Source organism: Perna viridis, chromosome 2 (assembly GCF_037379345.1).
Source record: "Perna viridis isolate PV_CMFRI_1.1 ecotype Kerala chromosome 2, ASM3737934v1, whole genome shotgun sequence".
NCBI lineage: Eukaryota > Metazoa > Mollusca > Bivalvia > Mytilida > Mytilidae > Perna > Perna viridis.
Window position 1 is genome coordinate 32,890,267 of NC_142446.1, and position 24,944 is coordinate 32,915,210.

The 24,944-nt window shown below is 33.9% G+C and overlaps 2 protein-coding genes and 1 long non-coding RNA gene across 7 annotated transcripts; all 3 read right to left on the reverse strand.

The window, feature by feature from the left end:
- Positions 1–1,128: 1,128 nt before the first annotated feature.
- LOC148624697 (uncharacterized) lies at positions 1,129–6,483 on the reverse strand. 3 transcript variants are annotated; one of them, XR_015920170.1, is made up of 3 exons: positions 6,444–6,483; positions 4,231–4,339; positions 1,129–1,781 (listed from the first exon to the last, which is right to left on the reverse strand). It is a non-coding gene; the product is annotated as an uncharacterized LOC148624697 (long non-coding RNA). The 3 variants fall into 3 exon arrangements; XR_015920171.1 differs by lacking the exon at positions 6,444–6,483 and adding an exon at positions 5,773–5,861; XR_015920172.1 differs by lacking the exon at positions 6,444–6,483 and adding an exon at positions 5,240–5,391.
- Positions 6,484–12,627: 6,144 nt separating this feature from the next.
- Positions 12,628–17,506, reverse strand: LOC148624698 (uncharacterized). Of its 3 annotated transcripts, none has more exons than XM_088567536.1 (3): positions 17,355–17,506; positions 16,072–16,192; positions 12,628–15,101 (listed from the first exon to the last, which is right to left on the reverse strand). In XM_088567536.1, exons 2-3 carry the CDS (start codon positions 16,181–16,183, stop codon positions 12,955–12,957), a joined length of 2,259 nt encoding a protein of 752 aa, XP_088423662.1. In that variant the 5' UTR covers positions 16,184–16,192; positions 17,355–17,506; the 3' UTR covers positions 12,628–12,954. The 3 variants fall into 3 exon arrangements, with proteins under 3 accessions (XP_088423662.1, XP_088423664.1, XP_088423663.1); XM_088567538.1 differs by lacking the exon at positions 17,355–17,506 and adding an exon at positions 17,231–17,323; XM_088567537.1 differs by lacking the exon at positions 17,355–17,506 and adding an exon at positions 16,985–17,122.
- Positions 17,507–18,988: 1,482 nt separating this feature from the next.
- On the reverse strand, positions 18,989–23,270 carry LOC148624699 (uncharacterized). The gene is made up of 3 exons (XM_088567539.1): positions 23,142–23,270; positions 22,552–22,618; positions 18,989–22,066 (listed from the first exon to the last, which is right to left on the reverse strand). The coding sequence occupies exons 1-3, from the start codon at positions 23,142–23,144 to the stop codon at positions 21,009–21,011; spliced, it is 1,128 nt and encodes a 375-aa protein (XP_088423665.1). The 5' UTR covers positions 23,145–23,270; the 3' UTR covers positions 18,989–21,008.
- Between the last annotated feature and the right edge of the window lie 1,674 nt (positions 23,271–24,944).

Sequence of the window (24,944 nt, forward strand, 5' to 3'; positions counted from 1 at the left end):
ATACACAACAAAGAGCATGAAGTAACTAAAATCACACATACAAAGTAACAAAAGTAAATCAGCAACTCAGCCACTAAAAACTGGGAGCATGGACCAGGTGCACCGGTAGGGTAAGCGTCCTCTGCTTTTCTAGAAACTCCCGCCGAGTTACTCATAAAAACGTCAAGTCCGGTTTAGACCCGTACAAAATCAAGAAGGTGAATTCATTTGTTAACAGGTCAAAAATGAAACCTTAATCTGTAAAAAAATACATGTGAAATGACTTGATAAAGACAATGATAATGGTAACAAAGCGTCAAATTTCTTTAATGTCCGTTAATTCCAAATATATGCAAAAGGAAGTGGTTTTCAGGCGAAAATAGCAAATATTGAACATAAATCTTGTCATATGTGCTGATTATTTGGAGTGCGAACAAAGCGTGTAAGTCAATACGCGATCTGACATGAGAGGAATTGTGTAATCACGTCAAATGTATTTACACTCAACTTAAGACATTTATTATAAGACACCTTGACAGTATTAACATGAAAAGGCTAATATAGAGTAAAGTTCAAACAAATCAATTAAAAGGTGCTTTGAAACTGACAACATTCAATTATTTGTTTAATCATTCATAAAAGTACATTAACTTATCAGCGACATATGTTAGAGAACATTACAAATACTACGTAAGCTCCTGATTAATTGTTTCTTGATAGGTGTGCATAACAATATGACAGAACGTCACAAATCAAGTATTGGTGCGGAGTTTGATGCATCTCTTTGGGTTTTTTTTTTCGGAGTATTAAGATATTTCCGAAATGTTCGTTTCGCTTGGTATACTGTGTTTTTGACTAGTTATGGGGTGAAATGCTCTACAACATCTTTGCGGAAAAAATTTCTCGAACTTTTTGTGTGTAAAATTCAACTAAAATTTGGCTGTAAATATTTTTTGAACATACTCTCACCGTCAATGTTTTTTCGTTTGAAACGTTGTCTACTAAGGCATGAATCCCGAATGGTTTCCAGCAAAATATAATTATATAATCTATTTAATTATTTCTTTTCCTATAATGCATAATTCTTAAATGTAGACAGAACATAGGGTAAGCATAAGCAAAATGTAATTTAAGAAAGAAATCTTTCAATGCAGTGTAAGAAATCAGATCTGTTTATCAAAAATAAAGTTTTAATTAAAAGCATACACGAATATCTTTCTATTTGTTCTATATTGTTCCAATTTGTCGAACAACTTCCCCAAAATGATAGTAATCAAAAACTAAAATAAAATATAAAGAATCGGTTCTTGCCCCCACCGAAAACTGTACTTTACATTCCAATACAGCAATAATAATTAATACTTGAAAAGCAAACCAAAAGTAAAATTGTTTATTTATAAATACAATACACCAGTTAGAAAGGACGAATATATAAAGATACAGGCAAAGGTGATTCCTTGATAAATATCGTAACGCCTAATTACAAACACGTTTACATTGGCTTATAGTTCTGTAACGATTTTCGTTGCCTTTACATCCGCTGAACCAGAACTTCCGACACATCTTGCTCGACGTTTCCCAAAAATAACGCATCACATATTTTTTATCACAGTATACACCATGGTTGATATCTGCTTGACATGAACATTTTCGGCGACACTCAGAATATGAACTGAAACGATTTGAATTACCACCGCATCCATAGTATGTGAACTTATTGCACTGCCCCTGTCGAACGCTGAAATACCATTTTTCTTTCCCGGATTTACATTTCCGTCCACTTTCTTTGGGCAATGTGCATTCTGTAAATGAACAATGTAAAGATACTTACAGATGAAGACTGTAAGGTATATATTGACATTACAATATTTTCTGGTTTCAGAGTTATCTTCTATATATGTATAATGCAAATGAAAACGGGTCGTTCCGCGATGCATATGCTATATGTACAAGTAATATTACCGGAGTTTGAATATTTACATGTATTATTACGGTACATTCTATATCATTAAGTATGAAAGAGAGAAATAGAGAGGGAACATGGAGAGACCACACAGATTATCAAGAACCAATACAGGGCTATGTACAGAATTATGAATAAAATCGTATACATGGAAAACAAAATAAATTCGTCGTAGTTCAAAGAAATGTTTTTTTTCTTTTTTAATTTAAATGTTACAAATATACTACATGTATTAATAGCAAAATTAAATAATCAAGAGTATTTCATTCATACAATTGTATGTTATGCGTCTTTTAACCAAACTTTGCCTAATGGGAACGAGAAAATAGCTCTGGAATCGGTATCCATGAGTTAATAATATATAACAATCATTAAACAATACACTCTATCGCAATCCGAAAATGGAAGCCATTCGAATAATTATTTTCAGATGGTGATATAGAAAGCATTATTTGTGATATTTGTATAATTGTTGTGAAGTCACAGTTGATCTCATAAGTGATAAACGACGAAAAAATACACAAATTGTTGTAAAAATAAAAGAAATTGTAGGATCCATCAGTTTCCCCATCTCCGGGACGCTGTGTATGTAAGATATGAAAACTTTGTACAGTTAACTTTAATAAATTCAAATTCGTGTTGAATGCATAGTAAGTGCTATATTATTAAAAGGAAATACCACCTTTGCATTAAGTTGGGCTCTTATGATAAATCATACCCACGTAAACAAAAAAAAAAAAAAAACCTTTAATGCAAAATGCGCTTTTATAAAATGCTCAAGGCTATGCAAAATTCGAAATCCTTGAAATATAAGTGGATAGCCATCTTTCAGAACTCTCCTATCTGAAGGAAGATGATAGTCAGACTTTATTGATTTTTACCGATAGCTTCGGATTGGCACTGGACGTCACTAAGTCGGTCGGATACTGATACAAGTACTGCAAATAATATGTAAACAAAGAATTTTCCGTAAATATTTCTAAGATCCTGCTTATTTAATCACCAAAACATGATGTCAAGCTGACGATTGCACGAATGATAAAAGAGTAAGTTTTTTTTTTGTTTTTTTTTTTACCAGCAACATGAACATTCTTCGGAAGTCATGGAAGTAGCCATAAGATTTTCTTTACAAATACTAGGCATCTGGCTGCAAATCCCGTTGTTCGTCAATGATGTCTGACATTTGCTTACGTGTTGTGCCTCAATTTCTTCTTCTATTTTTTTTGGGTTGAATTTATAGAGGAAAAGTCCCAAATTTGCGATTTCTTCGGACACCGTAATCAATTACCTATTTACTTTCACTTTACAAACCGACTTCGTGACGTCACAGTTCAACCGTTCAAATTTCCTAATAATAAATCTTGATTAATTAATTAAGAAAAGGAAATTATTTTGGCTTCTCCTTTAATCACACGATGAATGACTAAGTTGTTATATTGTAATAAATTATCTTCTTTGCATCAGTTGGGTTGTTAACGTGTGACATTGCACTTAACAATTGGGAAAAAAAATCGGTCGAATCTGGACTGTTTTAGAGATCTGAAGATGTGACATAATTAAAGTGGAACTTATTAAGCAATGGATGTTGAAAAAAAAGTTCTTATTGATACAAGTTTGAAATTAATAGTCATCTATTCTCATTATGTACCAGTATGTACTTTTGTTGAAGAATTTCCTATATTAAGCATACTGGTATTGTGATCTCCCATTATTTAGCACATAATTACATGTAGAGTTATCTCCCGTTATCTATTGCATTAATCTTTTTTCTCACAACAGTGATTTCATTTACATGATGTCTTACGACTAACTTTACGAATGAATTAAAATTAAAACTCTGCACATGTTCACTACATGGTGTAAAAGTAATGATTGAAAAAACATAAAACAAAAAACAAAAACAAACGATAGAAAACATAAATTAAAAAAAGGAAAACATGAGTTATTGGTAAAAGAAATACAATGCATTAGATTACATTTTACATCGGACTCTATGTTATACAAAACGATTCAACAACATGCATTTGGTCACACAAGTTTTATAGTCAAGTTACAATGGACTTTCTGTAAAAAAGAAAATAAAACGTGTACATTAAGAGCCTGACAATGAATTATAATTTTAAAAATGCATTTTTTTGCCATTTCATGGTGAAGATTGTACTATTTTAATTACTGCAAGTCGGTTCATTTTTTTGTTGAAAAAAATCAGTTTTCTTTTTCTGTGCTTTATATTGCTGAGAACATAGTTCCTCAATCAGTGAAATGATTTAATCTTACAGTGAACTTACCATACGGCAGAACGTTTTCCCCAGAGTTCGCAAAGCATGATACGATTATAACTATGAATACTGCACCGGTTAATATCAACACCTTTGTTGTTTCCATGGCTTAACAAATCTAAATAAATGTAAAAGTGGGAGTAAATTAGAAAATTAAAACAGTATGATTAAAAACACTACTACTTTTATTTATTACATATAAAATTAAAATATGAACAAACTGTACATATTTATCAAATGGCATAAAACAACGATTGCAAAAACATAAAACAAAAAACAAAACAAATTATAGAAAACATAAATTAAAAAAGGAAAACAAAAGTAAGAAATCAAGCTATCATTTCTAAAAAAAAAAACAAAGGATATTTCTATCAACTTAGCGGTAACTGATTACCTTAGCGTGCAATACATTTGCATGTATATTAAAATAGTAACTGTTTAGGTAATAGCGACTATTGGAAGCGACCCTATTTTGACCTTACACCCAGTTTGCCACACATTTTTTTTACATCAGCATATCCTCGATAGCAATGTTGGCTTTGTATGACGGCTAGATTATTACTGAATATTGTCAACAAATAGTCTATCAAACATAAAAAACCCTATCTAATTCTCATAGTGTCGGCTAACCTAAGTCTGGAACTAAATTTGTCTACCTTTTTTGGCGATTAACAAAGCCATTGTCAACTAATTACCAACCCATCATTGTTATAGCGCGTTTTCATGTTTAGGATGAGCTATGCTGAGCTATGGAGTTTAACGGATGAGCAATATGTATACAATTAAAACGATTTTAGGGAACTCGGATATTTTGATAACAACGAATCCATACTTGAAAATTTGTTCTGAACCTTAAACGACAATGTCGACATGGAATAGCAGTTTGTTCCATTGAAAAAAAACACTCAATTTCTTGTGCTTTTTTTCCATGTATTCCGTTGAACAGTGCCACTAAGAAGTCAGGAAATACGGTTTGAGGTTTTAAAGCTTTAAAAAAAGACCTATTAATTACATGTACCTATTCGTGAGAAAATTTCGTTGTAAGTCACACCATGGCATTGAGACGAGCGTGTTTATATGACACGAACTGTGTGATTGGTTAGACACTTCCTGTATGAATAATTATGTTGTGTGGTGCACTTGTTTGTCATCTAATTTGGCACCACAGAGTGATTTGATCTGCGGATGAGAGCACTCTTATTATTCAGATATGTGATTGTAAGAAAACCATTCGGTTTACACTTGAAGCTAAATTGTTTATTGTGTAGCGTATATACGTACAGCACAAGCCGGGTAGACATTTGAATTATTTTAGGATATTATTGGATAAATTACCATGAACTTGGGAATAAATATGCAGCTGATGAATACGTTTATGTTTACGATATTTTCATTTAGTGTCATCCCAGTTAAATATGTTAAATATCAAACCGTTCTTGATACAAGACTCTACTGTATACAATGTATAAGATCAAAGTTCAATAAATGTTATGAAATATACAAAAAACATAATTGACATTATTAAAAGCTATTTATGTATAGAAGACTCACCTTTCGCTGGTCTGCGTGTAAATAATTTCATTTAATTTAAATTTGCATGAAGTATGACATGGGTGACATGGATATTCATGACAAAGTAGTTACAGACTGCCTGCATAATGTCATTGTTATTTTATTTAATTAAAAACCGCTCAATTTATCTTTGTTTTATGTTTCTTTTGTTACAATGTACTTATGCAATGACAATTTAATTTATATTATAACAATACATGTACACGTATTACTCCAGAATAATATAATAAAATAGCATACTAGCAGTAGAAAGTTAGTTGAATCGCTATTGAAGAAAAAGCTGCATGTATACGAATGATCGCCAAGTACATGAATACAGAAACTCAAGTATAAACCGTGTCTAGTCATTTCTTCCTCCAATTGTACGTGTATGTGTTGGTTCAGTCGGATAGGAAACAAAGAATACGTATGAAAGTTATACATATTTTTTTTTAATTGTGTCCTTTGAAATAATTTTATTTGTTTTTATCTCTTGGGTACATGTATACAGAGGGTGCTCATCACTTTTCTAAAAAAAAAAACAACAACATTTTTTGTATAAACGTACAATGATGAACACAAAAAAAAATGAGTAAAGACAACCACTTAGACAGTTTTACATGATCCTGTTTATATATGTGTGTATACTGTAGGTAGATAACTAAACTTACTTTATTTACTAAATAGAATTATGTCTCATATTGTATACACTTGCGAAAAATGTAAATTAATTCTTTAATCAACTAAAGAGGCACAGTACAGGAAAATGTACAATATATGATGTAATATGTTCGCGTTTTTTTAACGAAGGAAACAGTGTCATGCACTTTGGTGTCTTCTGTTATTTGAATATTCATAAAAAATGAGTTATCGCCTATCATCATCTCAAAATTAATCAAGATACATTGTATCGCAAGAAGTAATTGCCCTTAACCTCTAACCCCTCTCCATTATTCAATGCATTAGTTTGAATATCAATTAATAATATTTATTGACCTGTCACCTTGGGATGGTAATGAACTTTGTATGTATAGTTCGAACGACTGAGATCGATTTAGAATGAAACGGAATAAGGATTCAAAGTTCGTCTTTCTTGGTAAGCATCTATTATAGAATGAAACCCTTGTAGTTAACAATGTCCTGCATTCAAAACTAAAAATTCAGTTTTCACTATTTTTTTTTATAATTGTAAAGTTGATCGAACGTTATGATGTCACACTAATGATTTCTTTTATGACGTCACTGTTTATGATTAACTTTACACTAACGATTTTTTTTAAAATTGACGCCTGGATTTAAATCTATAGGAATGGTCCGAACCAACAAGGAATTTGCGCTAAAAGGAAACGATGAACAAGGTCATACCATAAAACTTCCTTTCTCAAATATAAAACAGAAAATATTGTAATCTCTAACTCTTGAATGTTACTTAGTTCCTATTCACTCCACAAATTCCATAATGTACCAAACATAAATCGATCCGAATAACTGATTCAAATGTCAGTGTAAAGCATGTTTATGACTTTTTAAGGCTGTTTGGTTTCCTTTTTTTTCAGCTTACCGTTAGAAACACCCATTGCCAAACATGTCTAATAATTCAGTTATGCTCTCATTTAGTTAAGATCTTAGCATCGAAAGTTTACTTATGTCTATACTATTTATTTAGTTGCATAAAAATTGTTTCTACAAGTAATTGTTTATTTTCTAGGGAAAAAACGCTCATTTGAATTGTAAGTGTCTTCTTGAGTAAATTGTTGTATTTCCGTTATTCTTTTGATACATATTGAATGTTGGTAAGGAATGACTCTGAAAGGTTTGATAGTTGTGGTTGTTTATATTTTAAAATATAGAAATGACGGTTGTTGAACTTAGGCATTTTTCAGCAAAACCTAGTCTGATGCGTTGTTCGCAACTCCTCTTTAACGAATCGCAGGATTGTAATGAAACTTAATGGAGTGTTACCATATTTGGGTGTTTATGTTGTCAGAAATTAATGTTTGGCATAAACTCTAGAAATGACGGGTGTTGGACTTTTTTACAGAAAAACTTGGACTCGTGTGTTGTCGGCAATTCCTCCTCTTGCAGGATTAATATGAAACTTAATGGGGTATTTAATAACCATACTGGGATGTACGTGTATATATTGTTAGGAATTTATGTTTAAAATAAATTTGCATTCATAATCTGTCATTGTGTTGTCAACAATAGAAATAGCACTGATTGTGCCATAGGATTGGGTGTTTTAGAAATGGCAGCAAAGTTGTGAATAAAAAAATGCTTGGTCTATCCACCATAATAATTATGTCCAATATGAATCGTGTGTCCACTTTGGTCTCCAAATATACAGGGTTCAACAGGCTGCGGGCGAAGAAGTCCCGTTACGGGCAATGTTCAGTTATATTTCGATCAAGATCAAGCATGTGAAAAGATCAGATCAATACAGCTATGCATCTAGGGAAGAGCAACAAAACTTGATAGATATGCAAACCCAATAATATTTGTTGAATTGTTGTGTGAACCCAATAATATTTGTTGAATTGTTGTGTGAACTAGTAAACGCCTACGTGTTTTATGATTTCACCAAACTAACCTTTTATAAAAAAAAATTCTCAAGTAGAACTTTCAGACAAAATCAAAGGTGTGGATCAGGAAATGTGACCAGGAGAGTAAGGGACATAGTAAGGCAATTCCATAATTTGTACTGTATACAAGTACTGATTTGTCGTCTAAAATAGATAAAATACAAATTTTGAGGTAAAAAAAATCATACTACATTACATGATAAAATCATGTAACGTTATAGTTAAGACTTAAGACTGGAAACGCAGTATTGTATTGAAAAATGTCATTCAGTTCTTACAATTAGAAAGCATCTACTAGTACCCGGAATAGTTGACTAGATAAAGGCAGAGGATTTAATGAAATTTTTATATTGCTGAATATCATTTTGTATGCATGGTGCTTTGAATACCTAATTCATTAAGTTGGATAGCGATTGATGACAGTTCTATAAGTGTGTTGGTTTCATTTCCAGTGACATTTAAGAAATGGTTCTAATTGTTGAAGAGGTTATACGAAATAACATGGCTTGAACAGTTTACACTTATAAACCGCGAAGCGCTTTATAAAAGGTATAAACTGGCAAAAAACTGGTAAAACCTGTTCAAAAATTGTAGACATTCTTTATTATTCAATTTCTAATGGAGTCAAATCCAAATATTAAGATAATTCATACTTTATACTTCTGTTCCCCATGGTCAGTTAAAATTCCGATTCAAAGACATTATACATTGTTGTTAGTCCAGAAATGACGATGTACCTAGGTACAGATACGTAGTACTTGGTAGAGATTCATTATATTTTATATAAAAAAAAATAAAATAAAAAAATTCAAAATCATCTTCCGAATATACCGAAGATATTTTAATATGCTTAAGGTCTCCTTGTTACTGTAAACGTGACAATTATAATCTTAAATTTTGGAACGATTCAAGTCCATTCAACATGCTTCAAGCACATGTCCAAAAAAAACCCAAAACACTATATTTTTATGTAACCATATTTTTGGGGTTCCGTGTTAAGAAGAGTCATATTGCATGTGAAAAAGATTACCTTTGAAGAGTATTGACAAGTTTGATTTATTATCCAAACGTCAAGTATTGATTATTATGGTATATTTTTAACCAAGCAGCATGACACCGTCTTCAATGTTTATGATTGATGTCATTTACGTTTACTTTCACTTCCGGGTTCTGGCGATGGCATTTCATAAGTTTTCAAGATAGGTTAAAGTTATATGTTGATCTTGATATTGTTTAATGTTAATTGATAGCAGTTTCGATATTTATTCAGATATTTCAAACCTATAGATGTTTGGGGCCATGGACTATTTGTAGTGACGTATTTCACCACTTCACATAGCATCAGCGTCAATGGAAACGTTAGCCGATTAATTTGAGTGTTCTTGGAAGAGAACCACTGGGATCTTTACACAATTATGAAATAACATTAGGGACATACCATGAGCCAAGATTCCTTTGTTTGCTGACATGTAATCATTATCATGAGCCAGCGTATGAATTATTTCGAAGGTATAAATATGGAGCAAGTTCGCCGAAGATGACGGATTGCATTTGGCTGCAGTGCTGTCAACATCATTTGAAATATAAGGAAACAGCCATGGGAAGAACTTAATGCTGTAAGAAACCATCATTAATGCAATCTCCCACCATATCGATAGCGTCGTTTGACGTTTATTGCGTTTTACAATATCATACGATATTTTCCACCAATATAGGAGCACCACCGGAGTAATTTCATGGGAACCTGACTTTGAAATGAGTGAAATACAAGCATTATTTATGGTGGATAAGGAATAAGAAGGGACTTTGGGATGTATGGTTAACATTTTTAAGGATCGTTTGATGTGGAAAAGGAACTAGGAACTATTAACTTTATAGTTGGTGAATGCCATTTTTGAAAGCTGTTAGTATTACAATTGGACTAGGATAAGGGCAACTTAACAAGTCACGCATGGCGTACAATTTATTAAAGACACAGAAACTGCTATCACTATGAGTCAATATCATTCTGTTATATATCCTGCTGAATAGAACAAGCATTTATTGTAATAAATCAAGCGTTTATTTTTAATTGGTTTGTTCTACATCCATATGCCTACAGTATACACAGAAGCGTAATATTTAAAACCAAGGGCCATCTTATCCAACGGACCACTCGCCATTCCTGTTACAATGTTTTCAAAATATTGGAATTATTTATCGACCACGGTTGACACGTTTTCCAAATTGTGCTTCTCTACTCGCTGATCTATTGCTTCACACTTATGAGGCTGACTTTATAGCTGATCTGATCTAAAGGAAGGAACATCGTTTAGTAAGGTCTTTTGATCTCAATTTCAGCTGTAATCCTGGGATTGGGGATTTTATACATTGCATCTACCACAAGGAACTTGAGATAAAGGATACTACATACACTGTCAGCCTCATATCTTGACCTATACTTAAAGATCGATGGAACAGGAAACTAATGAACAAACTATACGACAAACGCGATGGCTTTTCTTTTTGTATTGTCAGCTTTCCTTACATATGTGTTAACATCCCATCAGGACCTGCGTATGAAATTTTTATATCACTACTCATACGTTATGCCAGAGCATGCCGTATGTTCGTCCACTACTTACAATTAGGCTTCTGGAACAGAGTTATGTTGCTACAAGATGTATGTTATCACTACAGAAGTTTTATGGTCGTCATCACATGGTTCGGTACGGTGTATCCATCTTCACCATTAGAACAAAACCGATTTGTTCAGCGTGTCATCGTTTTTCTTTCCTCTTTCGTCTACCCCGGACTTGACTTTTTATCAGCAACTTGGAGTGTGTGTGGATCTTGAAATGCAGAGGACGCTTACCCGACCGGCGTGCATGAGCCATGTCCCAGTTTTTAGTGGAGTCCTTGTTGCTTTTTTACTTTTGTTTCTCTGTGCGTACTATTTTTGTAATTTATATTCTTCGTTGTGTGTGTCTTGTTTTCGTTGTTTTTTTGGTTTTTTTTTTTTTTTTTTTGGGGGGGGGGTGGGGGGGGGTAGGGGGATTATATGAAAAGCGGGGTGCATACCGATCGACGTTAATGATTTCATAGTACCAAAACAAGTTATACTAAATAACTAACGTTGCTCAAATCGAAACAACCAATCAGAAAATTTATTACAAATTAAATTGGTATTGGTATTATGTAAGGCGAAATTTTATTAATGTATATGTGAAATTATGACTTTAACTGTTATTGTTGATAAATTATATCGTAGCAAATCTATTCAATCTCATATATAACCAGTTTATCTTTTTTACATCTAGGCATGCCCTATCATATTTTTTCCCAGACGCTTGTAATTAGAAAGTTATGGTGAAATTGTGTCCATATGTCACATGGAAATGATGAATCTTAATGTTGTTCTCTACAAAATATATTACTTTTTGATAATCCCATAGTTTCAAATGCATAGTTTTATATAGTTTACTCTCATGATATAATATTATGGTTATGTTCACATATATATATTTTCCAGATATACATGCTTTTTCATATATTAAACATAAAAACTTATTTCATGCGATATTGATAATCAGAACAGCGCTATAGCTAAGCCCATAAGAGTGACTGTTACATTGTAGTTAATCTCAATAAACTCCCAATATGGTCAACATACAAAATCGTCAAATCGAAATTTATGTCTCTCTCTTGTCAAAATCCAACGATATGACAAACCTAAATAAAGCTTCTCTCAAAATATCAAGTGACTGTGACAAGACGATGGAGATAAAACTATAACGATTAACTATTAAAGTGCAAACGGACGGACGGACAGCATGATTATTTCATACCTCCCGCTTTCAAAGCATTGGTTTAATAAAAAAGAACAGACTATACACAGAAGCCGAAAAATGAAAGAAACACAGATGGCAATCAGGTGTATAAGCGTATGACACTTTTCGTGGCGTTTCACTCATACGTGAAAGAAAACAAGAATATTGTGGTTGTTAAATTATTTTTTTATGATTTTAATTAGTCCTTCTCTTTATTGTACACAAGTTAATGCAGCTGTTGTATGTTTACATTGTCAAGTTTCTTACCATTTCTATATAACTATTTATGTTTTAATACAGTTGTCATTGTATTTTAGAATAACTTCTTTAATTCTGTATTAATGGACTGATACGCTATATATCATTTTTTTTTTTTTGGGAATTGGGACTTTTTAGGTGACATTGTATACTAAACATAGAAAATATAAACTTGGTCAAACGCCGATTTTAAATAATCAAACTGATTTTTAAAAAATTACTATATTTGGTCATCCAAAAAACGTATCGACAAGTAACATAAGTAACTAATCAATATTCAGCATTCTAACTTGAGCTATAAGAACAAAGTTGCACTCTTCTCTAAACTATGTATCACAGAAAGCATGTCAATATTTATATACCATCTGATCATTGAGCAATAGTCACTACTTTAACACCCAACAGAAAAGAACAAGTATCATTACGTTCGTGTCAAACCAACAATATATCTGGTACCTTGAATACTGGTTCAATATAAAAAAGTCTTTTAAAAAATGGATTAATAGAAACATAGAAACTACGATCTTTTTGTTCTATTTCAGAAACATCCATGTAGCCATGCTTGTGAATCCAGGATATGCTGTTGTTCCGACCACATTATTAGTGCCTAAATTGCCTTGATTGTTTGTTCCATGACCGAAAAATGAATTTCCTTGGCCAAAATTATGGTTTGGTGCAGAAGTAGCCCCTCCAGTGGTTTCAATTTGCGGAGAACCTCCCATGTTTCCTCCTTGTGAACCTCCCATGTTTCCTCCATGTGAACCACCTACGTTTCCTCCTTGCGCGCCTCCGTTGTTTATTCCGGGAATGTTATTGCCAGTTGGTCCACTATTTTGTGAATTAGTTGCTGGTTGATTTGTTTGTGGATTTACCCCAACGCCACCACCACTGCTACCACTGTTTGCTGGGTTTTGATTACTTACTTGCGGTGTAGCGTTTCCTGGCTGCTTAGGTTGGGTTTGACCTTGATTTTTGCTCTGTGGTTGTGAAACACTTCCTCCTTGATTAGGTTGGAGCATACTTCCCATTGTATGGAAACTAATGTCACTTGCCCCTCCAAAGCCGCCCCCCACTGATGACATTGAAGCCGGTGGGGTAGGTGGGTGTTCTACAGGCTTTGATTTTGTTCCTTGGTCAACTAGGGGTGTACCTCCATTGTTCATATTTGCAACTCCGTTATTCCTTGCTCCACCTGGTCCTGACAACACAGAGCCAGAATTTGACATGGGCTTGTTATTGCTTTGTCCATTTACACGGTTCCAAACGTTTGTCCCATGGCTAGCTAGTCCACTACCCATTCCTCCATTTTTGTGCATACTACCACCCATATTACTTAACGTCCTCCCTCCTCCTACACCAAAATCTGCTGCTCCGAAACCCGATCTTCCATTATTTGCAGGATTGCCCCCGAAACCACTTCCAGACGACCCAGTATTACTACTTAAATGATCCCAAACATTCAGCGAACCACCAACTCCGCCATTACCCATTCCCATACCATCTCCTCCACTTCCCATTCCATGTTCCATATGCATACCTCTCCCACCGTTACCCATTCCCTTACCACTCCCAATACCACTTCTGTCAATATTGCTCATGCCTCCTCCAAATCCTGCTCTGGTACTGCCCATGCCACCTCCCATACCATTTCCACTACTACCCATACCCCCATTATTAGCCATTCCAAATCCTGCTTCATTTCCCCCGGTACTACTACTTCCCGTCCCCATACCATTATTTCCCATGCCACCATTACCCATCCCCATATCGCTATTTCCCAATCCCATACCATTATTTCCCATGCCACTATTACCCATCCCCATTCCATTTCCCATGCCACCATTACCCATCCCCATTCCATTATTTCCCATGCCACCATTACCCATCCCCATTCCATCATTTCCCATGCCACCATTACCCATCCCCATATCGCTATTTCCCATCCCCATTCCATTATTTCCCATGCCACCATTACCCATCCCCATTCCATTATTTCCCATGCCACCATTATCCATCCCCATACCGCCATTACCAATTCCCATACCATTATTTCCCATGCCACCATTACCCATTCCCAAACCATTATTTCTCATGCCAGCATTACCAATTCCCATACCATTATTTCCCATGCCGCCATTACCCATTCCCATGCCACCAGTACCCATTCCCATACCACCAGTACCCATTCCCATACCACCATTACCCATTCCCATACCACCATTACCCATTCCCATATTTCGTCTTCCAGCACCTCTAAAATTCATGTTTCCCATCATTCCACCTCCCATTCCAGACATTCCTGCCCAGCCCATCATTCCTGGCATCATTTCACCCATCATATCTAACGGTTCTCTCTCTCTACAAGCATTCATACATTCTGCAATAGTATTGAAACGATTTCCATTCCCACCACATCCAGTGAACATGAATGGCGTGCACACTTCTCCAACCATAGCATATTTTTGCACTTCGAGTTCACAATTAGCTCCAACCGGTCCAGAACCTGAGCCTTCATTTAGTGGTTGTCTACACTGACATTCCTTTCGACATTCTTGCATTGATATGAATCCTTGATAGAAACAACCTTGAGACATGACACACTTGCCCGTGGCTTCGTTAAAGAACCATTTTGCTTGGAACATTCCCATGCACATTCCTGTTCTTGGATTGTCAAAACATTCTACAAGAAACACAAAGCACTAAAAAACAAAAACAAAAACAAAAAACGAAAAACTAAAAAAAAAAACCCAAAAAAAACAAAAACAAACAAAAACAAAAAAAAACCGCAAAACAACAGTGGGAACGACCATAATATCAATAATTGAACTCATGTAAGGAATTCAGTAAATAAAATTTGATTAAATAGTATATCAATGTTTGATCTGATACAAATGAAATGATTTAGTCCATGTAGTAATTAAGTTTGTTTGTTGGGGTTTAACGTCCGAGCAGCAATATTTCAGCTATATTCAGACGATGAACATGAAATGGATGATAAAATGAACATGAAATGAAAAAGAAAGGATGGGACACAAGGATGATAGGGTCGACAAATTTTGATTGCCACTGGAAAAAGGGGGGATGGGTAAGGTCGGGCAATTTATCCTCCTGTGGCGGAGCGCAAAGGTTCCTACTCCTATCGAATACACCAGCAGGGTTCTTTAACGTGCGAGGAACGTGGCATCTTTCCCCACACGGTGCACCACTATGATTTGCGGTCAGGTTTTCCGTATTATAGCCTGACAACCCCAGCATGTAACACGCCAGGGGTACCCCATTCCACCACCTGGGGCACACATCCCAGTTGCTCTGTGGGCAGAGCGCCTAGCCCCCGGCTAGGTTTCTGAGCACTATTTAGTCGCCTTATACGACAAGCTTAGCGCTGCTGCAGGCCTATTCTTTTAACACCCGGACACCTGCACGGGGATAGTAATTAAATATGTGACTTATTGCTAATAATAAGTAATAGTATAATAGGACAATTTGTGAGTACATCATTTCATTGCATTTGATCTATATCTTTTATTTAACACATATGTCATTTCTGTTGCGGATGAAAATTTGGTGGTCTTTTTTGCACTTTTTGTAAGCTTAAATTTGAACAAAACACGACATTGTATAAACAGAAATTATATGATAGATATACCTACTCTTGTCCATTTTTCCGACAGTTTTAGCAGCTTTCTGTTTAGCGTTTGCTGCTTGGCCATTAACGCCATGAAAAATTGCCAGTGTGATAAATCCAAGAGGTAGCCACATCATGCCGAAATTCTAAAAAAAAAAAAACAAAAACAAAACAAAAAAAAACAAAAAACAAACAAAAAACAAAAAACAAACAAACATTAGATAACATACGATAAACAGAGGAAAATCCATTATTCTAAATTTCAAATCAAGTAACATTTAGTTATCTTGTACTGATTATCTCCCCTTTCCTTTAAATTTACCTCAGATTTTCTTTAACATTAATATGAATTGGAACTTAGTAGAATTAATATTAGATATATATTTTTCGACAATTGGAAAATCATTAAGGTTACTGATCAACTAGATCTTTTAACTCAATTACATAAGAATTCTAATTTTAATGTGTCTGTCGTTCTGTCTTCATATAGCTACTCTCCTAAACGTTAACCGAGAACAGTTACTTTGAGAGTAACATTGGAGTCTTCAGAAATGAAATAAATTAATAAAGGTTATAGCGGTAATCAAAATAATGTAATCCAGGGACAAAGACCAGACATGGAAAATAGACATACACAACAAAGAACATTAAGTAACTAAAATCATACATACAAAGTAACAAAAGTAAATGAGCAACTCGGACTCCACTATGGAGAATAGACAAGCAGAGGTCAAGCGATCGAAAACTAAAATAACAAATTACAATAATGATAGGAAACAGCCTACATGTATAATCACAGCACTGTCAACTTGACATAATGACCTTTACAAATTCAACGAATACTGTGCTCCAATAATAATACTTCCAATAAAAAAACAAAAAAAAAATACCATAGTGTATCATGTGTTTTTTTTTAAGAAATAAGAATCTACAAGTACCTGAAATAAATGTCTACAGTAAAAAAACTATTCCATTACTTAGAAGAATGGCTGTTGAAAATCAGCGAATCAAAAACTTAGGCTAGATTCATCCACATAAACAATCACGCTACAAAAATGTATCGTCCGATATATATGTATATATATACCATTCTTGGTTAACATATGCACTCCAATATTTGATGGTGCCCGATATTTGATATGAAATAAAGGTTGATGCGATTTTTGAAATACTGTGGTACTAACTATTCAAGCCCCATATCAACTTTATTCGCTGACGTTATAAGTAAACAATGGACAGTTCAATACACATAATTCTGTTAACAAATTCCGGACAATTAATTTGTTTTGAGTTTCTTAAGACGCTTACCTTAATTAGTCGTTACCGGATGCCTTGTTTAATATATCTGTCTGTCCCGAGCATGACTCTCAGGATAGTAGACTTGTCATAAATTAATCTGTGCAGAATATTAATTTTTGCTAAATGACATAATATGATTAAAATGAACTAAATACTAATCGAAATTATGTCAATCGCATAATATTGAGTCTACCAATGATTTTGAAATTGTATGAAGTATCAATAAATTAAGTATTTATGACTATTATGCCATAATTACAAGCCATTTTATGCTTTTGTCATGTAGTAATTATGCAAATAATGTGTATGTAAAAAAGTGTGAACATTTTAATGAATTCGCACAAAACCATTATCCATTACATTATGTTTTATTTACATACCGACCCAGAGAATCGCTTTGTCAATTTGACACAAATTTAAATTTGATGTTCGTAAAATATTGTTATTTCAGTGCAACTATTTCATGTAGGATTAATTAAACAATGATATGGTAGCTTATTTATTTTGAAATTATTTTACAAAAAGATAGTTTGATATACGAGTAATTTGTCTTTGGCTTATATTAATCAATGGATTATCAATCGCTAATATATTGCAAATATAACCATGTTTGGTATGAATGTTTTTGCTAAACACATTAATATGAAAGTTATTTACTAACGTGTCCAATAAAACGTAAAATAAAAAAATCTTTTACGAAGGTGTATGTTTTTAAGTTTAACTTGATTGAAATAAAAAATTACAACAAATTTCAGGCCACATATTTGTGATATAAATAACAGGTTGAAAAGGATATCCCTGGCGTACACTAAATGGCATTTAAAATTTCAAGGATTAACACTGTAAGTATGCATATTTTTTCTTTTGTAAAACTTCCATTCACCGAGACACTTTGATCAGCGTGACAACTAAGCAAGTATAAAATAAGAATGTACAAGGCATAATCGTTTTTCACACAATTATTAATGTAAACTAGTCAAATAAATGGCAATACACAAGTATAAACGTTCATTGCACTGTATAACTATACATATATGTTTAAAAGGGCGTTGATAAATCGTCATGTGTTCCCTTCGGCTATAAAATGACATAATTAATTCAGGTTTGTTTTGTAATAACCTTAATATGTTAGATCTTATTCACGTTTTTTCGTTTTCAATGGTATTGTGATAAATATAGACAAAGAGTATAAAAAACTCAAATAACAATAAAGATGTATGTTTTTTATGTGTAATAAAAGTGTTTTTGTTTCTAAATTTAACCTAGTCAGTTTTTCGAGAAAAAGTATTTATTCAACTCTACATCGTGTAATTTTGAAGTTTATAATGAGATAAAGAGATGTTTTTGAAACATACAAATTTACTTGCACTAACCGTGTAAAGCCAGTATATCTGCAACATCTTATATTGACAGAAGCGCTGACTATTTTTCTGATTATAAAGACCGTTGCGCTCACTAAGTAACACCATGAGAAGGTTGTTTTCAAGTGTTCACTACGAGCATTAATGTTGATATTTTAAATCGAAAAAAAATATAAGTCACTTTAAATAAATTTAAAAATACCAATCTTATAAATATTGCAACTTGCGATATGCTTTACATTGGCTTCACAGAGTAACCTCTCACCAGCAGCATTTGGAATATGTAGGAAGTATATACAAGAAGTACTTAAAAAATTTAAAAATATCAAACTAGGAAGCCATATATTCAGCACATTTATTATGATTTTTAAAATATTAGTATATAAGTATTGAAATTTAACGAGTTAATTTTCAAAAAGGTTAACGTTGGTGACGTAACTGTTACATAACAAAATCATGTCTTTGACATGGTGGATATTTTGTCATCCAATTAAAAAAGTGCTTCCTTGAATTAGATTAATAAAAGATATGAGTCTTAAATATTGTTGTCTTTCGGTTGTTGAAAATAAATAAAAAAAAAAAAAAAAACAGAAATGTTGGCGTGCACAAGATTGCTGAATTCCGAGGGGTTCCGATGATGACAATTAAGATAAATGTGTGTTTCTATATTTAGGAACTCTGTATACATGTTGTATATTGGAACACTAATTTGTGTCTATATTTGTATGTTTTCACTTTTCGTTGAAATATTTTCTTATTACTTGTTATACAATATACATTCAATAGTCACCAACAATAAAGAAAAGACTTTTGTAGAGTACCCATTATGTATTTAACATACGATGAGCTTATTTGCTTGTTTAAAGGAATTGATATGTAAGCCTCGGAACCACGATGGTCGCGCGGAAGAGCGATGGTAATACGCTGACGTGCGTTGTGATCACGCTGAACTGCGATGGTTAGAAATGATTGTTAACTGCCAGTAGCAACACGGAAATGTGTTGGCCATTACACTGAGGTGCATTTTTTGTGCTTGGCTAAAATGTTTCGACTCTCATGTCGACGTTTTTCCGTTAATATCGTAAATATACGAAAATCTTGAAATACCTTATTTACTTAACAAAATGATTCTACAGGTACATGTATAATTATGCAGTCTATTTGCAAATAGAAACAACTTTACTTCCATTCCTTTCACAGGGGCTTGACATACTTCCAATTATTTAGGAAATTAAAAAGCTAATTAAAATTTATACTAATTTTACTTCCATTTTTCACTATACTATCACTAAGGAATACTAAAACAGTTACCGAAAATCTACAATTTGATCTAAATGTCCCGCCAAAATTTACTTAACTCGATAATCGATCCAGGACCCCATATTTTGATTTTGCGTTCTGATGTATCTCTTGGTAAAAATGATCGTATAAAGTTTAATGATGCAGCAAGAAAGTCGATTCAAGTAACATCTTCAATTTACAAGCGTACAATTTCGTGGCCACGGCAATGGGATACCATCGCACTTCCGCATCTTCGCACAATATAAACGAACGTACTTCCGCGTATTAGCATTACACACCAACGTACTTCAGTGTTGGCCATGGCAGAACAGCGCGACCACCGCACTCCTACGTCCACACCGCACTTCCGAGTCTTATAGATGTATAGCACTTTATATCCATTAAAACGCGAAGAGGGATTTCTGAAAACTCTGTGAAGTGATCATTTTCTATATGATGTGATGTTTTCGTTATATTGGACCATGTGCGTGTTACATGTAAGCTTTCACGCGCTTGATTAAGGTTCCATACATTGAATTTTCTGTAATTTAGACTATTTATGCCTGAAACTTACACCTGTATTATTTCTATTCCTTACTTTGAGAAAACAACATTTCTTACGTTCAAGAAATGTTGTTTTAACGTATCTCTCAGTTGTTCCTATTCAATGATTTTTTTTTATCATTTGATCAAAGTTATTAATCCATTTTTAATTCAACAGTATCTTCTGATAAATGCATTGAAAAAGAGTCAATCAATATCAGCAATTCAATTATTGCTTGAGTCATCCCTATATAAAGTATTGCTTCACGAGCAAGGACATTCTCGAATTCAAGTTCAAAACATCTGTATTCTTATTTGTCACAACATAGTTTTTTTTGCATTGTATGCCTTTCGTCGCTTTTGAAACATTTATCATCAATATATTCGAATACGAAATAAAATAAGAAGAACAGAAAAAATGTTGATAACGATGCAGTAAATGTTGCTAGTCAAATAATACGTTACAATCATTCTTTTTTTAAGCAACAATTCTTCCCATCCAAGGAGGCTGAATCTGAGAACGTATTTTTCCACCAGACATATTTGACATCGAACCTCTTTTCCCGCCAGACGTAGCGCCACTTTTTGGCATGTCGCTTACAATACCGCCTCCACTTGATATCTTAAAGCCTCCAGGGTCGACTCTACCAGAATTCCCCATTCCAAATCCTCCACTTAGAACCCCACCTCCGCCAGTCCTTCCCCCAAAACCACCGTTGCGACCACTTCCCATCATTCCACTTCCGCCGGTCATCATGCCACCTCCACCACTCATCATACCTCCTCTTCCACTCACCATGCCTCCATTTCCACTCATTCCAGCTTCACCACCTCGCCCGCCACCAGTCATTCCCGAAGAACTCGACATGCTCGACATTCCCGAAACAACAGGACCGGAGGACATCGAAACTCTGCTACCTCCTGTCATTATTGGACCCGATGACCAAGAACTGCTTGTTTTCTCAGACTTGATTAATCCAGGTCCTGTGATTTCTCGGCCAACAATTTGTGTACTGCCACCTAGGAGATTCATTCCAGGTTTAGACATCGCATTGAGTACACCTTTGCCTAACACAGGTGCATTTTCGTTATGTAACCAAACAGTCCTACTTCCTCCAAAAGTTTTCCCGAAAGTACCACCTAAACTTCTATCACCAGAAATGGACGTTATTTTTAAACTCCCCCAGTTTAAACCTTTTGGAAGCTTAATGTCATAAGATCCTGCGCATGTCTTGGTACATTCTTGGTAGGAATTGAAATTGTTACTGTTACCTTGACAACCACCATAGAAAAATTTCTCACAACAGCCACGCTCTGGATTATAATACCATCTCTCCATCAATCCCTTACATGTCCCAGCATCTGGCTTTACATGACATGCACAACTTTTGATGCAGTCATCCTCAGACATGAATCTATTCTCATTACCACCGCATCCACTGTATGTGAATTTTTCACAACGACCACTGTGGGTATTGTAAAAGTAATTTTGTATGTTGGCCATACACGGACCCTTTTCTACGGGTGACATACATCCTGAAAGTAGTAAATTGAACATATTAGCGATAGTCACTGCAGGTAGAGCTACAAGTGGCCAATATCCAAAAATTGCCTAATACAACATCACAATTTTTAGAAAATTAAACAATGCACCAGTTTGTTATTGTCATCAGAACGCAATGATGAGTTTGAAAATGACACAAATGATCAAAGTTCCTTACCCCCTTGTCTCGTCGAAAATTAACAGTCAGTAGTTTTTACACTAGTTGCTTATTCTAAAATAAAATGATAGGCAGAAGTCAAGAACAAATATATAAACAAACAGATTCGATTGTATTTACATTAAGATAAAACGCATATAAAATACTATGCAGACCCGTCAGACTTAATTACATACATTTATGATACCAAAGATTTGAATAAATACGTTTCATTGGGGTTTGTCAAACTTCGTTCCATCAAAGAATCCTATAAATGGATGGCGACCATAGTACAAGTGTTTACATCAATGCAATACTTACTTGGAGAGTCAGCGTTGACTGCGTATACATATAAGATCGAAAGAGCAACTCCCCAAAATACTGAACTCTGAAAAATACATTGTAATTTCGTTGAAGTACATCGTACATTGTAAATCTACCTTAAATCATAATGTGTATTGTTGCAAAACCAACAAATGTATGAAGACCATGGACAGAGTGTGATATAGAAAAATCGATTAAGTCAAATCGTAATAAACCTAATACATTTGTGCAGAACCATAGTGACTGTAGAGCCATAGTGACTGTAGAGCCCATAGTGACTGTAGAGCCATAGTGACTGTAGAACCATAGTGACTGTAGAGCCATAGTGACTGTAGAGCCATAGTGACTGTTGAAACAGTTACTGGCTCTTGTTTTTAATTTAATAATAAAAATAAACATTGTTTTTTCAAAAATAAATTATTTTAGTTTTTTTTTTAAAAATCAAGTACAATTGAATTCTTAAAATCTAATATCAATTCGTTGACGCATCAGAATTGGCTTATACATCGATAATAAACAAATAAAATACTAGATATTAAGTATTAAAATCTTAAAACAACAATGGTATCTACGAAAAAAAAACCTACCATTATTATTATTATAATCCTTAAAACACCAGTATGAATGTTTGGTCTTCCTTAAAACATTGAAACAATTTACTTTTTTCCTCGTAACTTTAGATAGGACCGAAAAGGGTTTATATATCATATTAAGATACATTTACAACTACGAAATAAGTATAATTTCCTTTTTTGGACCCCGAGCACGTGTCTTTGATTTGACATAGGTATCCCGAAGTACTGCAGTGAAGGATGGTGTATAAGCCATGAGTCAAACCAAACTCCTCCCGGCCATTACTGGTCATCTGTACCAAATTTGTCAATTTTGTCTTTGTTTTGTGTAAGTATAATTATATTTCTTAAGGCCATGCTGTACATTATACACACATCACGACAAGTTTATTGAGATGCGACCAAATATCAACCCAGCTTTACACAATTCATAACACTTTTAGACGGAACAATTTTGATCTCTGTCGTTTTCCTTTGTAAACTAATGATCCGACATAAGCATTAACATTCCTGATACATGATATCGTTGGAATGTCAAAGTTCTGTACTGTTACTTCTATGTGTAAATTTTGATGTTGAAATGTCACATTGTACAGTCGTTATAATAAATTAAAATGTTACATGATTGCACATAATTATATTCCAAGTTATGCGTAACGGAAATATCACCGGTATTTTAATGTTGTGCATTTTAACTGTAGCAGTACCAATTCTTGAAGATATTTATTTTAGCAGGTCCTGTTTTGAAGCATTGTTTCTAGAAAAGCAGAGGACGCTTACCCTACCGGTGCATCTGGTCAATGCTCCCAGTTCTTAGTGGAGTCCGAGTTGCTCATTTGTTTTTGTTATTTTGTATGTATGACTTTACATGTTTTAGTTACTTTATGTTCTTTGTTGTGTATGTCTGTTTACCATGTCTGGTCTTTGTCCCTGGATTACATTCTTTTGATTACCGCTATAACCTAGATTACTCTATGACCAAATGTTGATATTACGTTGGCAGTTTCAAAAGGATGACCTTTGAATTTGTTGTGGTACAAAATGTGTTTTTTCTTGACTGGTACATGTACTACATGTAAGAATGGGTTTTTGTTTCTATTTTACTTTACGAAAGATACCGAATATTGAAAAACAGCAGAATCTAAAACTTCCTTTATAAAATATGCCTGTATATAAGATACATTTTGAAAATTACCCGACAAGTCTTGTCTTATTATCTTATTACTTTTTATTCATTAAGGAACACTTACACCGCCATCAACACTATAAGACAGATCGCAGGTTTAAAGTAAGAAGTTTTCTGTTGTAGTCCTGCATAAAAACTTTAAATTCCGATTGATGGTTTATTGGGAAGAGGGTAAAAATAACATCCTTTTTTATTTGAGTTAGATTTAGGCATTTTTGAATGAGCGAGGATTTTGTAAGTGAAGTCATTAGTGCTCCTTTCCAAGAAATGAAAGTGCATTTTAGTGATTTTTGTTTTGGCAATACATATAAAAAAGTTTGTATGAAACCTATGCAAATTTAAGTACCCTTAAGCATTCTTTACAACATATCAAAATTAAAAATAAGTAATATTCAGGTCCATAAATTACTACTTCATGGTTCTTACATGACGATGAAAAGCTACTTAAATGATGGCTAAAAGAATTTTCAAGAATTCGGTATTATTGGCAAAAAAATACATTAATGTTAAAACCCTAACCTTCAATTACATTCATAATACCAATTGTACTAGATACTCTAACCTTCAATTACATTCATAATACCCCAATTGTACTCGATACTAGTTTCGTGCGCCGATGGGTCCTTAACTGT

Excerpts from the sequence above, each read along its gene's own strand:
- LOC148624698 (XM_088567536.1), bottom strand. The coding sequence starts at position 16,183 with ATGATGTGGCTACCTCTTGGATTTATCACACTGGCAATTTTTCATGGC. Across the intron at positions 15,102-16,071 it reads TGTCGGAAAAATGGACAAGA|AATGTTTTGACAATCCAAGA; the intron begins GTAGGTATATCT and ends TGTTTCTTGTAG.
- LOC148624699 (XM_088567539.1), bottom strand. Across the intron at positions 22,067-22,551 it reads AGTCAACGCTGACTCTCCAA|GATGTATGTCACCCGTAGAA; the intron begins GTAAGTATTGCA and ends TACTACTTTCAG.